At 41.5% G+C, this 21,790-nt stretch overlaps 1 protein-coding gene across 1 annotated transcript in view; it reads left to right on the top strand.

Annotated features, from left to right (window-relative positions):
* Window positions 1-14,099: 14,099 nt before the first annotated feature.
* The window catches only part of RASA1 (RAS p21 protein activator 1), a 75,299-nt gene continuing 67,608 nt past the window's right edge, over window positions 14,100-21,790 (top strand). Inside the window, exon 1 of the mRNA XM_060201141.1 lies at window positions 14,100-14,856. Within this exon, the coding sequence (XP_060057124.1) occupies window positions 14,369-14,856 (488 nt within the window). The 5' untranslated portion in view covers window positions 14,100-14,368. The remainder of the gene's footprint in view (window positions 14,857-21,790) is intronic.

Below are 21,790 nucleotides of genomic sequence, written 5' to 3' on the forward strand. Positions count from 1 at the left end.
AAGGTTCAAGAAGCCAAGAGGGTCCCAAACAGAATTAATCCAGACTCAAAGACACCAAGACACATCATATTTAGAATGGAAAGGAATAAGGATAAAGAAAGGATCATGAAGGCTACAAGAGAAAAACAAAGTCACCTACAGAGGAAAACCCAGCAGCAGACTCCTCCACACAAACACTGCAGGCCAGAAGAGAATAGCAAGATATCTATCGAGTGCTCAATGAGAAAGGCTTTCAACCAAGACTACTGTATCCTGCTAGACTGTCACTCAGACTAGATGGAGGCATAAAAACCTTCTCAGACAAGCAACAGTTGAAAGAATTAGCTATCACCAAGCCTGCCGTGAAAGAAGTTCTGAAAGGTCTCCTATAAACAGACCACCACAAATATGCCATAGATCAGAACATTCTAAAAATCTAAAAGAAAGTCATTAAAATATCTTCAATCTTTGATATCAGTAAATGTCAATGGCCTGAATTCACCTACTAGAAGGCACAGAGTAGGAAGATGGATCAGAAAACACAACCCAACAATATGAACTGAGCCACTATACTTCACCAAATACAAAAGTAATTTTCAAGTGGATCAAGGACTTGGATGTTAGACCAGAAACTATCAGATACTTAGGAAAATATTGGCAGAACTCTTTTCCGCATAAATTTTAAAGACATCTTCAGTGAAACAAATCCAATTACAAACAAGACTAAGGCAAACATAAACCTATGGGACTACATCAAATTAAAAAGCTTCTGCACAGCAAAAGAAACCACCACCCAAACAAAGAGACCCCTCACAGAATGGGAGAAGATCTTTACATGCCATATGTCAGACAAGAGTTTAATAACCAACATATATAAAGATCTTGCCAAACTCAACGACAAGAAAACAAATAACCTCATCCAAAAATGGTGAGAGGACATGGACAGAATATTCACCACAGAAAAAATCCAAAAGGCCAAAAAACATGTAAAAATGCTCCAAGTCTTTGATTGTCAGAGAAATGCAAATAAAGACCACAAGGAGATACCACCTCACTCCTGTGAGAATGTCATACATCAGAAAAGGTAGCAGCAGCAAATGCTGGCAAGGTTGTGAGGTCAAAGGAACCCTCCTGCACTGCTGGTGGGAATGTAAATTGGTCCAACCTCTGTGGAGAATAGCCTGGAGAACTCTCTGAAGGCTAGAAATGGACCTATCCTATGATCCTGCAATTCCTCTCCTGGGGAAATATCCTAAGGAACTCAACACACCCATCCAAAAAGATCTGTGTACACATATGTTCTTGGCAGCACAATTTGTAATAGCCAAAACCTGGAAGCAACCCATGTGTCCAACAACAGATGAGTGGCTGAGAAAGTTTTGGTATATATACACAATGGAATACTACTCAGCTATTAAAAATGGTGACTTCACCGTTTTCACCCGATCTTGGATGGAGCTTGAAAAATTCATGTTAAGTGAAGTAAGTCAGAAACAGAAGGATGAATATGAGATGATCTCACTCTCAGGCAGAAGTTGAAAAACAAGATCAGAAGAGAAAACACAAGTAGAATCTGAACTGGTATTGGCGCAATGCACCAAAGTAAAAGACTCTGGGGTGGGTGGGGGGAAAAAATACAGTCCAAAAAGGATGACTGAGGACCTAGTGTGGGTTGTATTGTTATAGGGAAAACTGGGAAATGTTATGTACGTACAAACTATTGTATTTACTGTTGAATGTAAAATATTAATTTATTTATTAAAATAAATAAATAAATAAATACAGCAATTAAAACTAATTTACATCGTCCTACAGTATGTATTCATGGGGCCGGTTGGTGCCACACCTGGTTGAGCGTACATGCTATCCATGTGCAAGGACCCAGGTTCAAGCCTCCAGTCCCCATCTGCAGGGAGAAAGCTTTGCGCATGGTAAAGGAGTGTTACAGATGTCTCTCTGTCTCTCTTCCCCTCTCTATTACCCCTTTCCCTCTTGACTCCTGGCTGTCTCTATCCAATAAATAAAGATAATAGTACGTATTCACCAAATATTTGTGGAACAAATTAACAGAATTTTGTATGCCACGTAATAAATATGAGAAAATTATTTAAAAAGGGAGAAGCATGAGACTGTTTAGGGACTGAAGTCAGGTAGGAACTATGGAACAGTCTATGCCCTGGTCAGCTTTCAATCTATTCTCTTTCAATCTATTACTTCAGTTCATTGTGTCAGGAGGCAGCTGCTAACCTCAGGAGTAGCTATGCTGAACTCTTAGAGATTATTGTTGACACTGCAACAAAGTAAAGCATAATGCTCTCCACAAGGTTTTTGCAACTCTAGAATTAACTCCTAATATTTTCTAATAACCATATACCTTACATTATTCATACACATCCATGTGACATTTAAATGAATCAGACAAAATATTAATGTTGATGTAAGGAAAAATAAGTATATTTCCATTGTTATATACATTTCGATAAAAAATAAATACACAATCTCACTCCAAATCAATTTTGAATATAGATGGGACATAATATACATGTGCAATTTTAGTGCATAAAGCAGAATATTTTTCATTTGGAGTAGCTGTACTACTAAATTTAAGAATGAATTTGCCATCAGAAGAGAAAACACTCAGCAGAACCTGGACTGGAATTGGTATATTGCACCTAAGTAAAAGACTCTGGGGTTGGCAGAGGGGAGGGTTCAGGTCCTGGAACATGATGGGAGAGGACCTAGTGGGGGGTGTATCATTGTGTGGAAAACTGAGAAATGGAATTCATGTACAAACTATTGTATTTACTGCCAATTGTAAAACGTTAATCCCCCAATAAAGAAATTATAAAAAAATAATAAAAGAATGAATTTTTTACCAATATTTTTTGAATTGAGTTCCCTTCTTTTCAGCTATGGCATATAAAATTAGAAAAGATTCGGATCAATATATAGCCCACACTGTTAGCAATCAGCAAAGTTTTAGAAAATCACAAGTGATCAGAAAGTAATTATATCCGATTCTTGCCTTTAGGTTCATGATTAGTCAACAATTTGTTCGGCCTTCTATCTTAACTCTTTTTCAGCCACCAGGTTCCAAATGATACCATGATGCCAAGATGACTTCCCTGAGCAGAGGATCCCACCATGTGTCCTGGAGCCCCGCCTCACCAGATCCCTGCCCCACTAGGGAAAGAGAGAGAAGGCTGGGAGTATAGATTGACCTGGTAATGCCCATGTTCAGCAGAGAAGCAATTACAGAAGCCAGACCTTCATTGGACCCATAATGAACCTGGGTCCATACTTCCAGATGGATAAAGAATAGGGAAACTATCAAAGAAGGGGATTGGATATGGAGCTCTGGGGGTGGGCATTGTGTGGAAATGTACCCCTCTTATCTTATAGTCTTGTCAATATTTCCATTTTATAACAAAAATTTTTTAAAAGTAATTACATCAGTATTGGTTATCTACATGTTGCACAAATATATAAGGTTATGGAACCCACAAGGAGTGAATTGTAAAGATGATGCATAGGTCTGGCAAAGTAGCTTGCTTGAATATAGTGCTGCTTTGCCATACTCCTGACCCAGGTTCAAGACCTGTCCTCGACACCTTGAGTGAAGCTTTGGTGCTGTGGTCTCTTTCACTCTCTGTTTCAATTTAAAAATAAAAATAATAAAAAATAAAAAAAAGATGACGCATAGCATAGCATGTTTTACCATGAATTAACTTCTACAGCGTTATAGGAAATTTACGGGCCACGTGGTGGCGCACTAGGTTAAGCGCACATAGTAGAAAATTTATAGCTGTTAGCCTTAGTATGACTCGTACATCACCCCTTCCTTTTATTGTCATCTCTGGACTTCATATATGTATAGAAGAATGAGAATGTTGAACTGGGGATGGTGAAATCATTCGGACACAAGGAACTGTCATAGCCAAGAAAGCAAATTTAGGAAGAAATATGTGACAATCATTTTTTAAGTAGTTAATGTACATGAAAGTTAGATACAAATATAGACAGAAGTATAGTATATTAGCTGAAATCTAGCCAAAGGAAACTGCTTCAGTAAATGAAAAAACATTTTTTTTCATCATTGAATGATTCCTATTTTTGTCTTTGTGAATTTCTTTTTGTAAAAACCTCTATTGTTTCATTTTTAGTTAGTTTCCTATTTATTTCATCTCTTACTAAGCAATGGTCAAACTGCTCTAATTTTTATTAATCTAAGCTTGCTAACTAAAGCAAGGGTGTTTTGGATGTCACCTGAGCTGTTACTCAGTCTGTATCTCCCACGATAGCCAAATGAATACTGTCTATTCTGATGAGTCATTACCTGTGTATCCTGCCTGCAGATGGGAACCAGGGCCTTGAACTTGAATCCTTGGCATAGTGATGTGTGTTTCACAAGAAGTGAACAGTACAATAGGCATCTCTCCTCTCCATCTCTCTCTAAATCTTTCCCTGTCTTCCTCTCACCCTCAATCAAATAAAAATGATCACTGAGAATGGTGAAATCATGCAAGCACGAATAACCCTGTGGAATAACACACACACACACACACACACACACACACACACGGAATTCAACAGTATTTCACATGTGCTAGGCCCTGAGTTTATTCCCAAGTAGTGCCTTAAATTTTGTTTAGCCCCATGTTCAGCGGGGAAGCAATTACAGAAGCCAGACCTTCTACCTTCATGACCCTGGGTCCATGCTCCCAGAGGGATAGAGAATGGGAAAGCTATCGGGGGAGGGGGTGGGATATGGAGATTGGGCGGTGGGAATTGTGTGGAGTTGTACCCCTCCTACCCTATGGTTTTGTTAATTAATCCTTTCTTAAATAAAAAAAAAAATAAATAAATATAAAAAAAATTTTGTTTAGCCAACTGATAAAACTGAAGAAAAATACACCTGATAACAGTCTACAGGTAAAATTATAAATGCATAAAATATCCACATAAAATAGTCAAAAAGCATACTCATAATCTATGGATATACTACACTGGTTCATTCCTTTGTAGTACCAGAGATGAATACTTATAATGAATTAATACTTTAACATGAATTTGTATTTAAGCATGTAACTAAAATATCCTTCAGGGGGCTGGGCGGTGGCGCTCCAGGATAAGCATAAAAAGAGCAAGGACCTGTGCAAGGATTCCGGGTTCGAGTCCCCGGCTTTCCACCTGAGGGGGAGAGGGGGCTCACAAAAAGTGAAGCAGGTCTGAAGGTGTCTTTCTCTTTTCTTCTCTATCTTCCCCTTCCCTCTCAACTTCTCTCTTCCCCATCCAAAAAAAAAAAAAAGACCACAGAAGCAGTGGATTTGTAGTGCAGGCACTGAGCCCCAGTGATAACCCTGGAGGCAAAATCAATCAATCAATAAAATACTATCTTCCAATTTACCTGATTAATAAAAATTGAGGGAAATATTATGCATCATCAGTGATAATCTCTTAGTAAGAGTGAGAACTTAAAATGACAATAATCCAGAAGCAATTTGGTTATTGCTTCATATAAAAGATCACTGAAATCTAGGATTTAGATAAAGTGGCAAAAATATGTGTTCTAGGTTCATTAGTGTCTAATTAAAAAAAAATAAGGTAAAATGCAACTAATGTGTGATAAAGGATTGTGGATTACAGTAAATCTGTAAGTGCTATAAACTTAATTTTCTGTTGCTACAAAACTTGCCACGAATTTAGAAACTTAAAAGCAACACAAATTTATTAACTCAATTTCTATGGGTCAAGAATCCAACACAACTTAAGTGAATTCCCAACATCAGTCTTTTGTCCTCTGGAGTTCTGGAATCTTCTTCCAAGCTCACTAGTTGCTGCAAGAATTAATTTTCTCACATCAGCAGAAATGAGTTCCCCCATTTTTTGTTGACTGTCAGCTGGAAGCTGTTCTCAGCTTCTGGAGGCTGCCTACCATACTTTTGACCTCTGTTCTTCTCCACACTATGCTATTTCTTCTAGAGTAGCAAGACAATTGCTCCCTTCATTTGGCTTAAGTGAAACCTTGATTAACATATCCTAATCAAAGAAGCGGTTCTATCATGTTATTTTTAAATACTATCTGTCATCAAGATGCAGTTCAAGGTGAGGAAATTACATAGTATCTATACACCAAAAAGTGAGTTAGTCTTGGAGAATCATCTTAGAATTCCACTTACCGGGAGTCAGACGGTAGCACAGCGGGTTAAGCGCACGTGGCGCAAAGCCCAAGGACTAGCACAGGGATCCCGGTTCCAACCCTGGCTCCCCACCTGTAGGGGAGTCGCTTCACAAGCTGTGAAGCAGGTCTGCAGGTGTCTCTCTTTCTCTCCCCCTCTCTGTCTTCCCCTCCTCTCTCCGTTTCTCTCTGTCCTATCTAACAATGATGACATCAATAACAACAACAATAATAACTACAACAAAAATAAAAAGACAACAAGGACAACAAAAGGGAAAATAAATAAAAATTTAAAAAAAAGAATTCCACTTACCGTAGCTGCATATTAGTCAAATATAAATTACTAACATAAGGAACATATATAACTAATTTAAAATCCACTCTTTCATGAAATGATGATGTATTTAAGGAAGGTGAACAGGAAGAGAAATTGTGACGGCTCAGTATTGAAAACTAGAGGTAACGCAATATAAACTTTAAACTATACAACTTTAATTATATAAATATATCATACTAAAACTCATTATACAATTTAAGAATAGGAAAAAACTGGTTCTGGGTGGTGGTGAATCTATCTGGTTGAGCGCTCATGTTACAATGCGCAAGGACCCAGGTTCAAGCCCCTGCCCCTTCCCGCCTGCAAGGGAGAAGCTTTGCAAGTGGTGAAGCAGCACTGCAGGTGTCTGCCTCTCTCCCTCTCTATCTCCCCCTTTCCTCTTGATTTCTAGATGTTTCTATCCAATAAGTGAAGAAAATTTAAAAAATTTAAAAAAGAAAAAAATCCATCTGCATTACCAATCTTTTCATTCCAGATTAACTCAACCTAGGATAAATAATTCATTGCAGAGTTTTTTTTAATTCTTAATATTCTATAAAAATTATAATTAAAAATTATCTGCAAAACATATGAAGAATCCTCTTGTGGTAATGTATCTATGAAACAAGCGATCATGAAACTTGTTTTGTAACTACAAGCATTTTGCATGTATCACAGAGCTTAAAGTGACTCAATATTTCTAAAAGAAAATGTAGCACTCTGTTCCCTGGAACTACAGATCTTCCATGATTTGTCTGTTTCTATTTATGGCCTCACCATCCTCCAAGTCACTTATAATAGAAACCTCAAAGTCATCTCCCATGTCCTTCCCATCCTTATCTGCATAATGAATGGAGTCACTAAGCTATATAGCCTTCCTCTCATTCATTAAGTACTCACTTACCAGGGATTTGCTGCCTCAAGGAATGTAGCCAGGTCCCAAATCTGTCACACGGTGTAAGTCATGGATTCTGTTCTGAAGACCTCAGGTCTCAGTACATGGCATTACTGTGTTTTCTTTAATTCTATTCTCATTATTCTTTTTAATGTCTAAACTCTCTACCTTACACTTAAACTTTCCTTAAATCTGGTTCACTCTATATACTCCTGCTATGTTAATCATTGACAGATTGATTGATTGATTGATTAATTGACTCATTGACTCAATAGAGTTTCTGTTAGGCTCTGGTTTAAATGCAAAGATAGGAAGGAGAAGCACCTGCTCTCAGCAAGCATGCTCTAAGAATATGTCCGTTTCTTCTAAGTTGTTGAATTTATTTCTATATAAGTGTAAGTCTTGCATGATCCTTTGTATTTCTGCCTGGTCTGTTGTAATAGCTCCTCTTTAATTTCTGAGTGATTTTACCATAGCTTTCTCTCTTTTGCTCTTACTGAGTGTAGCTAGTGGTTTATCTATTTTATTTATCCTTTCAAAGGACCAGCTTTTGGTTTCATTAATCTTCCTGATTATCTCCTTATTTTCTATTTCACTGGTTTCTGCTCTGATCTTAACTATTTTAACCATTTCTTGTCTCCTGTTACTAAGCTAACTTTCAAAAGTTCTTCTTTGTACTGTGTCTAAGCCCATGTCTGTATTCTTTGTTCATCCCCAAACAAATCCTATTAAAATCAAGGTAACCAGAGGAGGGGAAGGAGAAATCTGAATAATTCTCATTCTCACTGCTGGTCCATAATAGTTAGGATCATAGGCTACAATCATAGGCTGGGAAGATAGCATAATGGTTATACAAAATTACCTTCATGCTTGAGGTCAAATGTGGAGAGAAAACTAGTCACCAGAATTAAAAGCTGGAAGTGTGAGCTGATCGGGGAATTGTTGAATGGAGGATATGTCATAGTATATGGGGGTCAGCTTCATTTATTGTGAGCAGAGTTCATGCAAGTGAGGATTTAAACATAAGATCATGAGTGGGAGTAGATAGCATAATGGTTATGCAAAGAGACTCTCACACCTGAGGATCCAGAGTCCCAGTTCCAACCCCCCACACCACCACCATAAGCCAGAGCTGAGCAGTGCTCTGGTCAAAATAAGCAAATAAATAAATAAAGTTTAGGTTCCAGTGAAAGTATTAAGTAGAAAAAAAGTCATCATAGTGACATTATGAGACAGAGACAGACAAACATTTCATCTCACAATAGCTGGGTCAGAAAATAGATTCTTTTCTTTGAATTTGCCTCAGAACAACATTAAGATTTAAGGTTCGAATTTATGTCTTTAAATTAAAACATTTCTAGCCTCACTCTCCTTAAGAGACCTACTCCCTTCTTGCTGTATATCCATTAATATAAAAGCTAGTATTATTCATGAAGAAATTTGCTTAAGAAAACACAAGGGGCTGGATTGCGATTCACCTGGTAGAGCACATTTGTTAGAATGCCGAAGGCCCAGGGCTCAAGCCCCTAGTCCCCACCTGCAGGGGGAAGTACAGAGAAGCTTTATGAGCAGTGAAGAAGGGCTTCAGGTGTCTCTCTTTTTCTCTCCCTCTCTCTTTCCTTCTTCCTTCTCAAATTCTCTCTGTCTCTATCCAATAAACAAAAAAAATATTTTTAAAGGGCAATTCTTGTTGTTTTATTTATTTATTTATTCGACTGAGCTGTGGTGTTACAACAAAAGAACAGAACACCTTAAATATTATGCTTATGTCACCTAAGAAGAAATATTGGGTATTTATATATTGCATAAGCAGCACTTTGTGAATGACTTCAGTCTAGAAACTCAGGAAGTAATATCAATATATAATTTCAGAAACATCAGGTCAAAATTTTCTTATGCGTTAGCAATGCCAAGTCTTAAAATACTGATTACTTCACTTTACCAAAAAGTGAAAGTGGAGTTGGCAAAATAGCTCATTTACCATCTATGTGATGCTCACCACCACCACTCAGCACACTGGAGCAAGCACACGTGCTGTGATATCTTTCCCCCTCTCTGTCTCTTATTTTCTCTCATCTCAAAGAGTTGGGCCAGAGTCAAAGCAGTGAAGCTCCAGTGATGACAAAAGAAAGGAGGAGGAGGAAGATCACAAGGGGGGTGGGGCGGGAGGGGACGCAGTAGGAGGAGATAGAGACAGAGATGAAGAAACAGTTGCAAAGAGTATGAATTCTCTGGTCGAGCAAGGCCGTCTTCCTCTCTAGCATAGAAAAATGCTTGCTTTGTCATCTCACCTCTTGCTATTTCTTTGCCAAGTCCTCTTTCATTTACTATTCAAAGTGAAAGTTTATGGAAGCTTTAAGAAAAGTTTTGCCCTCTGACTACAAGAAACAAAATGTAATGACTCTTCTCAAGAGTCATTATAGCATGTTAACTCATGCTAACAATTATATATTGAACTTCACATTGTGGTATATTTCGTCCTTTCAAGACTTTTCATCTATTGTCATAGGTACAGTTTCTTAAACTTCTACTCCTGTTCCATTATTTTAGAGCCTCATAAAAATGTGTCTAATGATAGGTAGGTGTAAAAACTGTCACCACCCTGCCTGCCTATATTCCTTTGTCACTGACCATTCTAGTGTGTGGCAATAAATATACCTGCTGACTGTCTGGGGACTTTTCCCCAGCTATGAGCATACACCTCAGAAATGCAGGGAGGAAAGAATCCACAAATAACCTTTATGGAAGATGGAAGGGAGCTGCAGGCTAAGTAACCCCAGATTACTCTTCATGTAAAAGTACTCGGAGACATGTTGAACACGGTGTGACACAGTTTCTCTGTTAACACAGTGCCCACCCTGGCCACAGTGACTACTTGTTTGGTGAAAGACACATTATTATTTTCCTTCCTTTCTGGCTCACTTCCCCTCCCTGTGGTGAGGTTTTTAAAAATTTTTTTCCCAAATAACTTCCAGTTTAATTCTCGGGGCTTGCTTCTAGGAGAACCCAACCCAAGTCAATAGGAATTACTATCAATACAGTAAGTGTTGGAAACCCAGATAAGTTATTTGACCAGAACTGTAAACCTAGCACTGGCAGAAAGGATTCAGACACATGAACCAGCATCCCGTTTGGGGCTGATACATTCTGAATTAGTACACTGAAAAATTCTGTGAATAACTCAACAAAAACTCCCTGAAATGACAACAGAAACCATGAAGATATCAAGTCTGCGTAGCTTATCTTTTCTTTCTTTCATTTTATCTTAATGTTAAACAATGCATTTATTTATGCTTCCGGTTGATTAAATGTCTTCTTTTCTCTTCGTGAAAGAAAAGATAATGCATATTTTGGCTCCCATCACTTCCCTTGCACTTAATAAACCTTACTAAGGAAATGGAAGAAAGAAGTAGGAGAAGCCTGAAGTAAGCAGTAATTATGAGGTGGAGCAGTGTGGGGGAGAGAGGGATGGTTTGTTCTGAAGGCAAGTTCAGAATCAATAAAAAACAGTGGCTGTACTCGGCAGAGAAAGAGGAGGTACTGACAGAGTACTTGAGTCATGGCAATGTGGCTGTGAGTGCAGGAAATCATAACACAGTCTTCATTCCTCAGACATGACCACAAACATGCCTGCCAGTTCCCTGAAATTGCTTTTGGATTCTAAACAATCAAGTGATATTATAGTTCTCCATGAGACTGCACATTTTCTTGAGGAATACTTTTCTTGCCATACCTTCCATCCACAGGAAATTTTATAAATAAACTTCGTCACTCCAGGTGAACAGACCGTATCTTTAGCACTCAAAGGTTACAGGTTTTTGTCAACTGAAGACAATTAACACTGTCAAATGCTTTCACAGTAAATGAGGCAGTACATGAGTACTTTGATAACTCAATTTTTTAATACAGCATGGGTTAATAAAATATTGTTCAAAATGCCATTATATTTGATACTTTCACGAATCTTTCCTATTAGTCAATAGATTTGTGAAATGGATAATAACCGTTGCTCCTTTTAGCTCAATAATGTATATTAATAAAGGCAAAGACAGAAAATATGTTTTGAATCAAGCAATGTATTTACTCTTAGGAAACCACTCCCTCTGATCAGCAGTGCTCCAGTGGTAATACCCATTATTGAAAAAGATAATTCTCATTTCAGTCACACTGTGATCAGCACTGAAAAACATCCTAGCCATTTTTGCTAAATGGACTTACTGGGTATAATAAATTCAATATAAAATGGGTCTAATGTACCAGTCCTTTCCAGAGTAGCTATATTTAACAGAATTTTTTTTTAATGTTAGAAATTCTCAAGCCTCAGTGGTGAGTAAATATTAAGTGTCAGATTCATACTGCCCAGGAATTCACCCATCCTGTGCATATAAAGGTCTCACCACATCCACCAGTCACACTGACAGTTTTCTCCAGGCACACACAGCAGATAAGGGTTGGAGAAGAGATGAGTCCAAGAACAGCCTTCCACCAATGACAAACAGTCAACAATATTTATACACCTTTCCCATATTAGGGAGCTACTCTCTTCCTTGATCCAATTTTCTGGTCCTTTTTCCAGCCATGACATTATCTCTCCAGAGAATAACTTGGATCTACTTGTATATCAGATTTCAGGCTCAGGGAAAAAACAAACAACAAAAAGCACTAGTTATAGCTGCAGGCCCTTTGGAATATAACTAAAATATGCCTACTAGCTATCTACAAAATGGAGGTCCCCCCCCCCACTCTTCATCTGCACTATTCCAGCCTTTAGGTTCATGATTAGGCAACAATTTGTTTGGCTTTATATGTTAACTCTCTTTTCAGCCACCAGGTATTTAGTGTGGGATTTCTGCCGGGACAGTTTAAAAGAATAAGGTGCTGCTGGTGGTGAACCTGGTTGAACACACATTACAGTGTACAAGGACCTGGGTTCAGGCCTCTGGTCTCCACCCACGGGGGGGGGGGGTGGGAATCGTCACCAGTGATGAAGCAGTGGTGCTGCTGGTTTCTTGCTCATCTCCCCCTTCCGCTCAATTTCTATGCAATAAATAAATCCAGAAAGGCAGACTGCAGGTACTGTAATTTCAAACGGTAGCAATGATATGTATGTATGTGTGTATTCTGTTATATAGATGAAACAAAACTTCCTTAAATAAAGAATTGAGATTTCAGTTTGCTGAAATGTTTTGAAACTACATATAATTATTGTAACCTGTGACCTGGAAACTTCTAGAACTTTACCTAAAGGGACTCAATACTGAGTTCACAGGTACTTGCTACTGCATTTTGCACAAGCTGGAAAAAAAAAAAAAGCAGATTTATGGCCTGTGGCACCTCGCTGCTCTACCTCTCTCAAGTACCCCAGACTAGCACCTGTATGGAGAGAAGGAAGAGGGAGGGGGGAAATGAAAGAAACTGCAAGCAAGAATGCAAGAAATGAAAATCAAAACAAACAAAACGTGTTAAGCCTTTATACAAATCTACCACACAAGGGAAACATCAAAACCGGCTGGAGTATGGATCCACCTGTCAATGCCTAAGTCCAGCGGAGATGCAATTACAGAAGCCAGAACTCCCACCTTCAGCTCCCCATAAAGATCTTTGGTCCATGCTCCCAGAGGGATAAAGAATAGGAAAGCTTCCATTGGAGGGGATGGGATATGGAACTCGGATGGTGGGGAGTTGTACGTAATTATACCTTTTATTTTACAATCTTGTTAATCGTTACTTAATCACTAATTAGAAAAAGTCATACATCTGTGCACCTCTCTTTACTACCGAGCATCATTTTTTTTTGTAAGTTTCAGAAGAACGTAGATCTTTCTCTATTAGATAGCCCTGATCATCTAGCCATTTATACTAGGCGGCAGGAATAAACACATTAACTGCATCCTTTGCCTGACCGTTCCAAGCAGGACACATAGTCCCTCCCCAAGCCCAGTCTCTGCTGTCAGGCTTCTGCGCCAACAGCTGAGGACTTTTTTTTTTTCCCCCAAGGGTCAGGAGGCAGGGAACTGGCACCGTGGCAACCCTCTTCCCTTTTCCATCCGCTTCTGTCTTCACCCACTCGGCCCCACCGCACCATCAGACAAAGCGCAGGGAAGCGACAGCCACGCGAGACCCGCCACGCGCACGAGAGCAGCAGCCCAGCAACCACGCGCCGCCGCGGCCAGAGCTACCCAGCGAGCGCGACTGCGCAGACCACACCCCCACGGCTTCCTTCCCTCGGATCCTTCCTTTTCCTCCCGTAGGCCCCGCCCACCCGGCCCGGCCCCTGCACACGAGGAGCAAACGCGCCTGCGCAGAAGCGACCGCCTCCCTCCCCTCCCGGCACCGCCCCCGCCCTTCCTTCCCGCCGCCCCTCCTCCCGGTGGCCCGCCCTCCTTTCTCTTGGTTCGCACTGAGCGCTCCAGGTCGGGAGCCGTGCGGTCCGTTTCCCCGCCACCCCGCCCCCCTTCCTCTTCACCCTTCCCCTCCCCTCTCGCAGCCCGGCGGGGAGGATGAAGCGGCTGCAGCGGCCCCAGCCCCGGCAGCGGCACCGGCGGTGGCTGCGGTGGGGGTGGCCGGAACTCGGGTGGTGAAGGAAGGAGCGGCGGCGGGCGGCGGGCGGCGGTGGCGGCCACTCGGGCCGCTTCCCTGCTGCTTCCTCCGGGCGGCCGGGAAGTTTTTTCCGCTTCTGGGCACGGGTGTGCGTGTGAGAGCGCGTCCGGGGTGAAGCCTGGGGGCGGCGCTGGCCGCGGGCCTTGGCGTGGCGGCTATTTTGTCCCCTTGGCGTCCCGTCAGCGGGCAGCTCGGGAGCCGGGGCTGCGGCCCGGGGAGGGGGCGCGGCGGCCGGGCGCCTTTTGTTGTCGTTTCTCCGCCCCGGGGAGCCGAAGGAGGAGGGTGGGTCGGGGGACGCGCCTGGGTGGGGCGGCTCGCAGCCGGGGCCTGGTGGCCCCCGGGGCTCCCGGGCGGACTGGGGAGGCGGAGGGTCGAGGCGGGAGGAGAGGGCTGCTGCAAGATGATGGCGGCCGAGGCCGGCGGGGAGGAGGGCGGCCCGGTGGCGGCCGGGGCGGGAGCGGGAGCGGGAGCGGGCAGCGCGGCGGCGGCGGACGCCTTTCCGGCGGCGGCGTGTCGGGTGAAGTTCCCTGCGGCCCTGCCCGTGGCCGCCGCCCCCTACGCGGGGCTGCCGGACGCGGGGGCGAGCGCGGCCGTGTCCGGAGGGAGCGCGCTGGGCTCGGGCTTCCTGGGAGCCGCTGCGGCGGCGGGCGCCTTCGGGGGACCGGGACTGGCCGGACCCGGCGGGGACGCGGCGCTCGCCAAGGGGGCCGCCTCGTCCTGCTCGTCGGCCGCCGACTTCCCGCCGCTGCCGCCGCCGCCGCCGCCGCCGGCGCAGATGCCCCCGTTGGGTGCGGGCCTGGGGACGGTGGACGAAGGGGACTCGCTGGACGGACCCGAATACGAGGAGGAAGAGGTGGCCATCCCGCTGACCGCTCCTCCAACCAACCAGTGAGTCCACGAAGGGACAGGGGTGGAGGTGGTGGTTCCACGGCTGGAAAGAAGTGGTGGTGGTGGGGGGGGGGGAGAAAGTTTGTTTGCCTTTTGCAGTTTCAGGTTGCACGTGTAGGGATTTCATGCGATCACCCGTTTCCCCTGCAGACACACTTCCCTGGGCATCTCCGTGTAAGTGGATTGCTCCTCTGGGAAGATGTCGAGTCTTTTTTTTTTTAAGATGGGAAGCGTGGGGAATAATGTGTTTGCAGTGAGAACCGGGTGGGGAATAATGTGTTTGCAGTGAGAGCCGGATATGATTCTGCCCCCCTCCCCCTTCCCCATTGAGGTGGTGTCCCGAGATTGAGCTGAGTTTGCAGCTCCCGAGACTCATCCTCACTCACTCACTTCGCTGGGTCTCGCCACCCCTCCCAACCCCCATTGAAGCCGGAGGAATAGTTAGCTAGAAGCTTTGAAATACAGCAGGCTACAAAATTAGCGTACAAAAGTCAGCGGTATTCCTTTATGCAAACACTTCAGTTGGAAGGAGAAATCCAGCAAATCCAGAAATCCTTTTACTCTAGCAACAAAAACAATAAAATACCTAGGCATAAACCTAGCCCAAGAAGTGAAAGTCTTGTATTCAAGACACAAAGAAGCTTTGAATACAAAGCATGGGAAAGAGTATCGTGCACACGAGCCTTTTTTTGTTTGTTTGTTTGTTGCACTGCCGATCCCAGCTTTTGCCTATTGAAAACATAACAAGCGATGCAGAAAAATTAATTGGGATCCCTGATGAAAACGTGGGTCAGTAAGAATGTCAGGCCCATCCTCCAGGAGTTTCTGTTATGAAATTAAGGTAATTGTTTACCAGAGGGTTCCTTGTAAATACCAAATTGAGATTTAAAAAAAAAAACTAGAATTAACTGTACCTTCCTTACACACTTTTGTTGTTGTTGTTGATGATGATCGTATACAGTCTTCTGTGTGGGAAATTACACCCATGGTCTCCTGTGGAAAATATGGGCCAGATAGCTTTTAGATTAAATGTGCTCCATTTCTGCCCTTCTTCCCTTCATGAGTGAACTTGTAAAGGTAACATCACGTTGCTGAGTGGAGGTGTTGATGGGAAGGAGTAGCGGTAGGCAGAACTTACAGATGCCTCAAATCAGTTTTAATTTACCTTCAGGATTTTGGCATTCTTGGTGTCAGATAACAGATTTGGTTCATATGTTAATAGTTAACTCTGGATAAATGGAAGGTTTTTGTTTTTTAATTTGTAAGCTTCTTAGAAGAATTTAGAAAGGACTTTCAAATAAGGTAAGAAAAGAATTGGTAGTAGTCATTGATTTTTGATTTTTGACGTAAGTTGACATCTTTTTTGTATTCAAGGTAAGAAAGTCAAGTCGGTCTGGGCTGCAAAGGTGGTTCACCTGGGAAGGTGGCTGCTTTGCTAAGTCTGAGCTAGACCTCCACAGGTGTCCTTCCTGTTCTTCTCTTCTTACTCTTCTCTGTAAAAATCCACCGAGGGTAAAACCCTGGTGACAACAACAAAATAATTAAAAAAAAAAAGGAAAAAAGGTAGTCTGATTTTGCTAACCTCGTAACAAAAGTGTGATACTCCTTTTTCGTTTTTAATTTTTCATTCATTGTGTTCAATATTTTATCCAGTTTTATTCCAACCATGTGTATTTGTTGCAGACGTTTCTGAAGGTGTTTTGAGGGTGTTAAAGATGTGGATTTTAAAGCACTGCTTCCACACCTTCAGACCTTTGAGAAAAAATCAGCTAGAAGTCATCCACTATATGCTGAGTATTGGGGCATAGATAAACAAGAGACCAGCTCTTTGTACTGAAAGAATATAGGCTGATGTCAGTTTACAGCTGGGCTGAATTAGAGTTATTGATACACTGTTTTCTAAGTTGAAAGAATAGGATTTATTGGGGGTTGGGTGGTGGCGCTCCTGGCTGAGTGCACATATCACAACACACAAGGACGGGGTTCAAGCCTCCAGCCTGGCCCCCACCTGCAGCGGGAAAGCTTTATGAGTGGTGAAGCAGTGTTGCAGGTGTCTGTGTGTCTCTCTCTTTCTGTTACCCCCTTCTCTCTCAATTTCTGGCTGTATCCAATAAATACATAAAGATAATTTTTAAAAAATTAGGAATTATTTGAGAGTAGTTAAGAGATTTACAACACTAGTAAGTAGAAAACAGAGCATCCCCATTACATTTTTGATAAGAAACATGACAATGCTTAGCAAAAGTTATGTTTGTGAGAGGTCCGTTATGAGATTTTATCGTTATCACCTGTATTTGGGAATAAACATAGTATTTGTATGTGTGGGTATGGATATGAGAATTGTTCACAATCAGTAAAACCTCTTCCGTTTCTAGTATGTTTTTTTAAATTTGCCACTGACAAGTAGAAATTTCCCTCTTTTCTTTATCTTAGATACCAGCCTAGAGTCACTGGTGGCAGTAGAGTGTAGTGCGTGCAAACTCTAAAGTTAGACAAGATTTGAGTTGGAATCCTGACTGCCACTTACGGTGTGATACTGGAAAGGTCAGTTTCCGCATCTGTAACGGAGAAATGATAATATGGTCATTTTCAATGTTTAATGAGATTCCAGAACATATTCAGCATAGTGCCTGGCACATAGTAAGTCTTCATTAAAAAGACAGTTACCAAAAATAACAATATTATAATTTTATTGTTATTGAATTGCCTACTAAGTTTATTGTTGTAAGACCTCTCTTCCTAGTAGCTGTTGTAGAGAATGTCTTGAACTCCTGAAGTCTATCGTGATAATTATAATAATTTTTTTGTTTTACCAGAGCACTGCTCAGTTATGGTTTCCGGTGGAGTGGTGGCATTGAACCTGAGACCTTTGAGCCTCAGGCCTGAGAGTCTCTTTGCATAACCATTATGCTATCTCACCCACCCACTAATTATAATACAGTTTTAATTTTAATTTCATAGTTTTCCATGGAAATCAAATGTTTTCTATAAGTCTCTTCTGTAACAAAAGGAAGAAAAAAAGCATTAACAACTTGACTAAATACCAAGTGCCATTAGAGGCTGAAGAACTGTTTTTGAACTAAATCAATATTACTAGGGACTGGTTACCTCAGCTTTTGAGGGCACAATGTAAAGGAGGTTTGGTCACAGGCTTGAGTTCTTTGGACTAGGATTCCCTAGCATGAAGAGTTCGATTCTGTATGCAGCTAGTTTTATGCTAATAACTAAGTGGCAATATGTAGATAAGACCAGTACAGATACCTTAATGCTATCATTTTAGTGTTTTGCACTGTGTTTTTCTGTGTGCATGGGGAATCATTAGTCTCATGATTATTACTGGACACTTTCACTAATTTGGGTAAGGCTGGAAAAGTTTGTATAGTTTTAACTATTGAATTTATACAAATAGTTTCCTTGGGGCTGGTTGGTGGCGCACTTCATTAGGTGCACACACTACATACAGTGCTCAAGAACCTGGGTTCAAACTCCCGATCCCCACCTGCAAGGGAAAGCTTTGCGAGTGGTGAAGCGGGGCCTCAGGTATCTCTCAGTTTCTCCCACTACCCTCTAAGTTTGTCTATCAAGTAAAATAAAGTTAAAAATGTTAGTTTTTTTTCTTTTTGGAAAGGAAAAAAAAAAAGGGAGGGGAGTTCAGTTTTGAACCCAGAGCCTCACAAATGTGAAACACGTGCTTTACTACATAGATGCATCTCTAGTTTCCAGAAAGGACAAAAATCAGTTTTATTTGTAGGAACCCAAGGCCTTGCACTTCCTACGGTCTTATGGGGGAGGGAGGATAGATATGAAGAGACGCCACAAAAAAACAAACAAACAAAAACTCTTCCTCTGTGCCACGGTACTTCCCATGTAGTGCTGGCACTTGAACCTGGGCACCTGGGCATATGACAGTGCAGCAGCCCTACCTGCTAAGCTATCTTTCCAACTCTGGGGTACATTTTTAAAAGAAAACAAAAATTCTTCCTGTAGATTTTTATTTTATTTATTTATTCCCTTTTGTTGCCCTTGTTGATTTATTGTTGTAGTTATTGCTATTGATGTCATTGTTGTTGAATAGGACAGAGAGAAATGGAGAGAGGAGGGGAAGACAGGGGAAGAGAAAGACACCTGCAGACCTGCTTCACCACCTATGAAGCGACTCCCCTGCAGGTAGGGGGCCAGGGGCTCGAACTGGGATCCTTACACTGGTCCTTGTGCTCTGAGCCACCTGCGCTTAATCCGCTGAGCTACCGCCCGACTCCCCTTCCTGTAGATTTTAATGCTACCAAAGATTCTATATCTGAAACTGTTTAAAACACTTTGTCAACAGGTGTGCCTTATAATTTTATGGATTTGCTTTGCACTGTTCTTTCTCTTTCCTGGAGGTAAGGGCCAGTGATAGTAAAGGGGTCTTGTCCCCTTTAGTCCACTTTCAATTTTGCATTGAGATCTTAACTGTGAACCTGCAGTAGTAGGGGACCCTTGGACCAAATCTGATCCATATATATATATATATATATATATATATATATATAGTTTTAGGATGCTTGAGACATTTAGGAATTAGCTGCTGCTGTTTTAAAAAAGGAAGACTTCAGGAACCTGTGAGTTGGCTTAGCAGGAGAACTTAGGTTTTCTGTGCTTGAAGTCCCGGTTTGATTCCACATAGACAGCATGAAGTACTCACTCACATGGGCAGAGTTTCAGGGCCTGGAGCTATGCTTTGGTGTCTTTTCTTCTCCACTCCTAGCTCTGTCTCAAAGTCTGGATTAAATGGACTGGATATGACTGTATTTGCTTATAGTTCGTGCTTGAGAGTAAATTGCTAGAGCTGAATTGTCCAGTTTAGGTGAATTCTGAGCTCTCCAAGTTTGCTGTGGCCATCAGTAGTATTCCTTTTGATATTTTATGTATGGTAGCTTACCCAGGATCCAGTATATAGTCTTTGAATGATTGAACTAATCATTAATGAAAGAATTGAGGTATGTAAATGTTTTCCTTAAAAATCGTCTTCCTGGGAGTTGGGCGGTAGCGCAGTGGGTTAAGCGCAGGTGGCGCAAAGTGCAAGGACCAGCCTAAGGATCCTGGTTCAAGCCCCCGGCTCCCCACCTGCAGGGGAGTCACTTCATAAGTGGTGAAGCAGGTCTGCAGGTGTCTATCTTTCTCTTCCCCTGTCTGACTCCCCCTCCTCTCTCCATTTCTCTCTGTCCTATCCAACAACAACGACATCAGTCATAACTACAACAATAAAAAAAAAACAAGGGCAACAAAAGGGAATAAAAAATATTTAAAAAAATCATTTTCCTAAAATAATGCATTTATTAAGTCAAATGATTGTTAGACATTAATGTTAGAACACGCAGCATTCATTAACTTGGTGTCATTGATTGCATTATAACTGTGGCTGAGTTATTTTGTAATTAAAAACCAGGTGAAAATTGCAGAAATGAGTTCTAGACATAGTTCTTTGCTGACCGGGATCCTGATTTTTGTTCGTACTGCCTTATTATTAATCATAGAATAACAGAAGTATTAAAGGACTGTGACAATTAGGGAGACTGACAGAGGCATCTATGAATAGAGAGATGTCCTTTTTCTCAGTCTCTTTTCTGGGGTCTTTTGGATGTTGTAGGAAGTTATATAAAGCAGTTACTATTATTCAGGGTAGATTAAGATAAATATCTTAAGTGAAGTATTAATTTGAATGATTAGGACCAGTGAAGTCTTTGATGAAAGATTAGGTGTCTTTTTCCTGGTGCTTAATTTGTTTTCTGACCAGGTTATTGGTTTCTATGCCCTTTGCCTAATGATTCTCAGGTACAAATAAATTACAAGTTGCAAGAGTGTAAACTTTTGACCCTTGGTGAAAAGTCTGTCCTACTGAACTCTTAATTATTTACTTGTGGTCTGGGAAGTGAAGGGGGTTCCTGTAGTTATGAAGAATAGAGAGCACAACTGAAGACTATAATTGATTAGCCACTCTGAAGAAACCAGCTGCATATTATTGACCAGAGTCAAAGAAAAAAGGGCAGCTGTAAGTTAGGAAGAAGCAGAGGAAGCGAAAGAAAGAGTTGGCCATTCTGCTTGCCTGCCTCCTGTCTCTTTACTGACCAATAGGGAACTGAGAGAATGCCTTTAAGAACAACTCAGATATCCAAGGCAATACGAATTTACAAGGTTATTGAAAGTAGTATTTATTGCCAACATTTCTTGGTTGCATACTATCTTCAGAGAAACTGCTCTAATTGGTTTTCATAATTATATGTTGCTTTACTCATAAGCTTAGTTGCTAAAACATATATTTGCTCTTTATTCTGAAATCTGGGAACTACATATTTGTTTGTTTGTTTATTATTTATGTGAGGGAGAGAAAAGACATTTCATGCCGGGGTTCCATCTTGTGGCTTTTGACTTGCAAGTTGTATTCTACTGATGAGCTAAGCTATCTTCCTGGCCCATGGAGACTTGGTGACTTTCCCTTCCTCCCTCCTTTCTTTACTTCTATTCCTTCCTTCCTTCTGCCACCAGCATTATTGCTGGGGCTCAGTGCATGCATAACAAATATGCCTAACTCCAGCAATCATTTTTTCCCCTTTTTGATTTTTTCTTCTTTTGGACAGGACAGAAAGAAATTGAGAAGGGGAGGGAGACGAAGATAGGAAGAGTGAAACACCTTCATCGTGACCTCACTGCTTATAAAACTTCCCTCCTGCCCCTGTCCATGGTGACTTTTTTAACTTAAGTCTGATGTGATGTCACATGTGGTGGCTGGGACAGCTAGTGTATGGCTAGGTATTTCTCACTTATTCCTATCCTTTGTCTCTCTCCGGGTCTCTCTCTCTCTCGCCCCTTCATTTCATTAGCTTGGTTATGTGTGTGTGTGTGTAACCATGACCTCATGCTTGATTTCAACACTCATCTGTCTAACTTGACTTTT

This window comes from Erinaceus europaeus, chromosome 11 (genome assembly GCF_950295315.1).
Source record: "Erinaceus europaeus chromosome 11, mEriEur2.1, whole genome shotgun sequence".
Lineage (NCBI taxonomy): Eukaryota > Metazoa > Chordata > Mammalia > Eulipotyphla > Erinaceidae > Erinaceus > Erinaceus europaeus.